General features: G+C 40.7%; 1 protein-coding gene across 1 annotated transcript; it reads left to right on the top strand.

The window, feature by feature from the left end:
• The first annotated feature begins 923 nt into the window (after positions 1-923).
• On the top strand, positions 924-3,636 carry LOC108369981 (membrane metallo-endopeptidase-like 1). The gene has a single exon (XM_017625212.1). The coding sequence runs from the start codon at positions 1,125-1,127 to the stop codon at positions 3,159-3,161; it is 2,037 nt and encodes a 678-aa protein (XP_017480701.1). The 5' UTR covers positions 924-1,124; the 3' UTR covers positions 3,162-3,636.
• Positions 3,637-5,935: the final 2,299 nt, after the last annotated feature.

Genomic DNA, 5,935 nt, shown 5'->3' with positions numbered 1-5,935 from the left:
TTTGCGTATACCGCCCAGCTCGGATCCATGAGTATACCCGACTTGTGACCACCTGCCAAAGGTATTGATTAACTCTCTGTATTTTATCATGGAGTATAAGCATAAAATATCTTGTTAGCTTTGTTGATAGCAGTTAAGAGACGTCCCAGTTCCAGTTGAGTCCATTGACCAGGGTTTACCATAGATAAGTCGCCTCTAGCGATAACTCAAACTCCGTTCTTACAAGTGTAGGTTTGCCAAATTTTGGTGTAGCGGAGGTTGCTGGACTTTAGTAGTGGGTTTGTTGGCCTTTTTAGCTTTTAAGATCACCATTTCTCAGTTGCAATCTAGATGCCAAAAAAATTCTATAACATAAGAACCAACTTAATGTGCGTGGAGACACAACTAATTGTAGTAAAAAACGCAATCTTTAAATCTATATGCGCATAGCATCCCACGCTTTCTGCGCTGGGGAAGCTCCAATAATACATAAAATGAAATTAAAAAATTACAATTAGAAAAAAAAGAATACTTCCATATAAAACAAAAACACCAGTCAAGAATTCTCTTCCATGAAAATCGCTTATCAATTGAGCGTGACGAGTTGGCGCGACTGCTCACGCCCGTTCACACTCACATTTTTCTACAATGACTAGAGCGCGAGCGAGTACCTAGACGGCGATTGCGAAATCATGCACAACAACGATGGAATGAATAGCAAGAAAGAAGCGCTTAATTCATTGGCAATCGCCAAGCTATTCAAGTAGCGAATGCAAAGATCAGCATATGCCTCTTCATTGCTACAAGCATTTATTTATTCAGAATGTAATTAATATGCAGCATTGATATGTAGCTTCCAGCAATGCGTGCAATCGGAAAACGCTGCCTAATGAGACGCTGAGACAGCAGAGCGCGAATTGATTACTGATCGTAAACAAAACAAGGCCGCATAATCGGAGCGCGCATTGTTCGTACAGTTCACTGCTGGACGAGACACTATCAGGTTGTTATAAGCGGGCGGTTAACGCGCGCATCTACAACAGGACACAACGGCTACAATTTTCTGAACTTTATTTATGGATTTTTTTTCTACGCGCGGATTTAGTGAGGTGTTATAAATATTTCATTATTTACAATTATTAAAAATGTGCATACGTAACAGCATTTTACTGCTGCTTTACCTTAGCCAATGGCCGTTGTTCTCCATTCTGTCCACCGCTAGCGCAGCGCGCAGCATGAATCGCCAGCAGCTGAAGACAATCGAACGTTATATGGATCCGAGTGCGGACCCCTGCGCCGACTATTATCAGTATGCGTGCGGTAATTGGCAGTATGTGCACGCGGACGCCGAATATTTCGAAACAATTGGCCTCATTGACTACAAAGTCGATCAGGAATATGCGCAATTATTGCACAGCATCCGCCGACGACGCCGTATGCGTGAGGAACACGCCTTTATGCGCAAGCTACTCGACTACTATAAGTCCTGCTTGACAGTGTACGCGTACACACCGCAGCTATATCTGGACTGGCTGCAAGAGCATGAACAGCTGGTATGGCCGCCGGTGCTGCCGAGCACAGGTGCTACACGCCGCGCGGCCAAGCGACGCGGCAAAGCAGTGCGCTACGACTGGCTGTACATGCTGGCGGTGCTGCGTAGGTATGGCATGAATGCGGTTTTCATTGAGGAGACCGTGATACAGCGGCGTGACAATGCGCGTGCTTCGGCCATAGATTTGGACAAGCCCGTGCTGAATGGCGGCTTCCAGCCAATGCCGCATAAGGGCTTTGAGCTGATTATGGAATATTTGGGTGTGAGCGATCAGCAAGGCAAGGACAGCCTATGGGAGGAAGTGCATGTGTTTGAAGGTAAGCTGAAGAGTTTGGATTTTGTGGAGGATACGACGGAGGAGGGCGAGGAGAGTGCATCGGCGCAGCGCGAAACCACGCTAGCGGAATTGAATATGCCTTTTTTAACGCGCTACTTGGACATCGTGCTCGAACAACCCGTGGATCCGTACATGAAGCTGACCATACAAAATCTCCCTTATATGAGACTACTACTCACCGTGCTGGACGAGCATGAATCCGAATTCATTTGTCGCTACTTGATGTTGCGCTTTCTCTGGTATCTGAACGTTGATGGGCCACGCAATTTTCTCAAAGGTGACTGTGTCTCACATACGCGCAGCATGATGCCGCTCGCCATGACTTGGCTCTATGAACGCCAAAATCCGGAGCTCATCGACGAAAAGTCGCACATTGAGCTGCTCTTCCGCAAACTGTTGCAACATTTCACGCAAACCTTGCAAAACAATGCAAATCAGTTCGACTCACACGTTTTGCGTTTCTTGCAGGATAAAATAGACACAATGCGCATCAAGGTCGGTAATTTGCCACGTCCTGCTACCAGTCGCCAAGTGGAGGCATTCTATGCAGATCTCGTAATCGAGCCAAAGGAATTTTTCGCCAATCACTTGCGTTTACTGCAACACTTCACACGCGCCAAGCACAAGCGCCTAACGGAACTGCTCGCGCAAGATGACTCATACTTTCATCTGGAAGACCCCGAAACTGGTGCTAGCTCCTCACCCTACTACCTGCTGCGCTCCAATGTGGTCATCGTGCCACTTACACTCCTCCACACGCCCATCTACCATCCACAGCTGCATGAAATCTTCAAATACAGTTCGCTGGGCTTTCTGCTGTCGCACGAGATCACACACGGCTTCGATGATAGTGGCGTCGAGTTTGACAAGCGCGGCAATATGCGTGGACCTTCGCAACGCATTAAAGCGAACCGCAGATTCGACTCAAATTTGAATTGCTTACGTTCGCGTAATCCGCAAATTGTCGATGAGAAAATCGCAGACGTTAGTGGCCTACGCTGGGCGTACGAGGCTTATTTCAAGGGCAACTCCAGCAGCAGCAGCAACAATGCCAATGCCCGTCCGCTGCACTTTACCAGCCTCTCGCCGGAGCATGTGTTCTTCCTTAATTTCGCACAGTTCTTCTGTGGTTCGCCGGCGACCGGCGCACGCGACTTAGAGTTCAGCGAGCATGGCTCGGATAAGGAGCGCGTCTTGGATGCGCTGGCGAATTTCGCGGAGTTTGGCCGCGTTTATGATTGCCCGCTGGGCAGTCGCATGCACCCGGAACGAAAGTGTCAACTTTGGAGATAGCGATTGATAGGATGAGAGAATACCGAAATGGAAGAATAGTTAGTGTTAAAATTGACATTAGCCAACATACATAGTAAATAAGCTGTAAATAAATTAATTTTATGTAATGAAAACAAAACTGATATTTAAATACGACATAATTAGGAGATAAATATTTAGTGCCTAAACAATCAGAATCCATTTAATTTAAAAATAAGCGAGTATGTATATTTGTGCTGTTTTTTCCAATATTTTAGTTTTGGAAAAGTGATAGTGTAAATACAATCCACAATACATTCTCCTACACATAGTACATAGATGCTATAATTCACTGTTAATAAAGAGAGAAAAACAAACTTTTTAATCGAATCATATAATCTCGAATGTGGCTTATCAATTTGTCCGAGTGCCAATTCCATTGAAATTGAATCGTTCTGAATGCTTTTGAAACAATTTCCTGGTATAACAGAGCAGTGTTCGTGTAAATGTTTGTCTGTATTACGTTTGCGTGTATGTAAGTACATATGTATGATAGGCCCTAAAGACCCTTAGCATCAGTCACGTTCGTTCGATTTTTGTTATTTACCTACAGTGGTTTTTGTAGATTTTTTTCGCATTGTCAATATTTAAAAAAGTACATGCAATACAAAAAAAATTAAAAGAAATACATAAAGTTAAATAAACACAGCGCTTACAGCTGGATTTTAAGCTTAACTTGTTTTAGGCAGAAAGTTGGGCTGGCACAGGGCGCTGAGAAATTTTAGCTGGAAAGCCCCACTGAAAATCAAAAGATTATTGTATGGTACCTTAAACTACAAATTTTGTAAAGATCAAGAACCGATTTGTATGTATTTATTATAATTCTTTCATTTTGAAGTTAAATAAGTAATCTATTTGGCACCCACCAACTTAATCGCTATCTTTCGTTCACCACCATTACCAAATACCTTTATCATTACCAATTACTAATTAACAATACCATTATCATTTATTAAGTAACATTGGAATTACTATTACCAATTACGAATTACCACTACAAATTACCATTACCATTGCCAATTACAATTACCAATACTAATAACCATTACCATTAAATTTACCATTACCTAGTCTTATTACCATTACCAATTATCATCACTATTACCAAATACCATTACCATTACCAAGTATCATAGCTATTATTATTACNTACTAGTTGTGAACTAGAATGCTACTGGACGATTGATCACAATTTCAATATCAATTTCTGTTATGCTGAGGCGCATGATTTCGTTTGTTGCTGCGCTGATTACACCGGCACACTAAAAAAAGTAGTGTTCGCTTTTAACTAGACCCATCCACCGACATGTATTTTGACCCGCTGAATCCGAATCTGAGGCCCGTTTGACTCGTACAACTTCAAAATTTTGAGTATTTTGCGAAAATTACAACAAAAAAGATAAAAAAAATAAAATGTTGCTAAATTTTGACGGTGTATGAATCAAGTGGACGTCAGATTCGGATTCAGCGGGTCGAAACACATGTCGATAGCTGGGTCTGGTTAGATGCGCAGACAAGTTTTTTCTTTGTGCCGGTGCATCGGCTGAATTTCCAGCAAATTCCGAAAACCCGAAAAAATTACAAAAAAATCGCAATTTTTACTAAATTTTGACGGTTAACTTCGTAAAACGAACCTCAGATTCGGATTCATCGGGTAGAAATACACGTGAGTAGGTAAATCTGGTTAAAAGAACACACCACCCTTTTTTGTTTTGATTGCCGGGGTTATTTGGTTAAATCAAAAGAAAAGCTGAAAGGCTTTCTCCAAAAGCTGTCTAATTTTATTTTCTTAAATTAATGTTATTTTTTGTTTGTCTTGCTTAAAAATCAATTACATCAAGAAAATTTTGAAGTCGCATTCATGAAATTGAAAACAAATTTTCTGTATTTTGTCCAAATTTGAACCCGCACACAATTTACACTAACACTTTTTTCTATGACCAAATTAGGACTTATCGCACTTACAGCTGAAATTGAGAATGATGTACGCTGTTTTGAGTTCGTGGAAATACACTATAAAATACAATTAAAATCGACAACAGCAAATTCGTATTCATGTGCGAAAATTTCCAAATGAAATTTCGAATTGAAATTCATCGCTGCTGAATTTATTTCTTCAGACACACCATACGATACAATTATGATACCCAGCTCCAGTGTGTATGTACATATAATTCAAATACAGTAGTTATATCGGCCTTTCAACTTTACTACAATCAATATTTTCGTTTAAGCAAAGCAAGAAATTCCCTGGAAATTGTGAACGGGATACTCATTAACTATAGTAGTTAATTTCCTTAAAAAAGTTATAACTAAAGGCTAGAAATGTGTAAATACCAAAGGCCCTCTGCTCTTAATTAAATTTCATATTCATTTACATTTACGTACTTACGTACATAATTTATTTAAATTTCACTGAAGAGTAGCCACGTAGCTTCAACAAATCTGTAAAAAAAATTGCAGCTACATGAATTAGCAAAATCATGAACAATGTATTGCATTCATACGGATAACACGTGCGGCTTGAACAACGATTGCGTGTGTGCATGTACACTAGGGATGTTCATTTTACAATCCCGGGATTTTCGGGATTTCGTTATCACAATCCCGGGATTCCGAGATTAGTCCCGGGATTTAGATATTCATTAATTTTTAACAACTTAAATCGAAAAAATTGCCTCTATATTGTTTGAGAAGCTCTCCTACCATGAAATAAATAATAAATAAATGGGCTTGAAATCTACTTTTTTATTTAA

Source organism: Rhagoletis zephyria, unplaced genomic scaffold (genome assembly GCF_001687245.7).
Source record: "Rhagoletis zephyria isolate East Lansing unplaced genomic scaffold, Rhagoletis_zephyria_1.1 Rzeph_scaffold_03942, whole genome shotgun sequence".
In the NCBI taxonomy this organism is placed as follows: domain Eukaryota; kingdom Metazoa; phylum Arthropoda; class Insecta; order Diptera; family Tephritidae; genus Rhagoletis; species Rhagoletis zephyria.
Note: the sequence above shows the minus strand (reverse complement) of the source record. Positions and strands in the feature narration are given on the sequence as shown.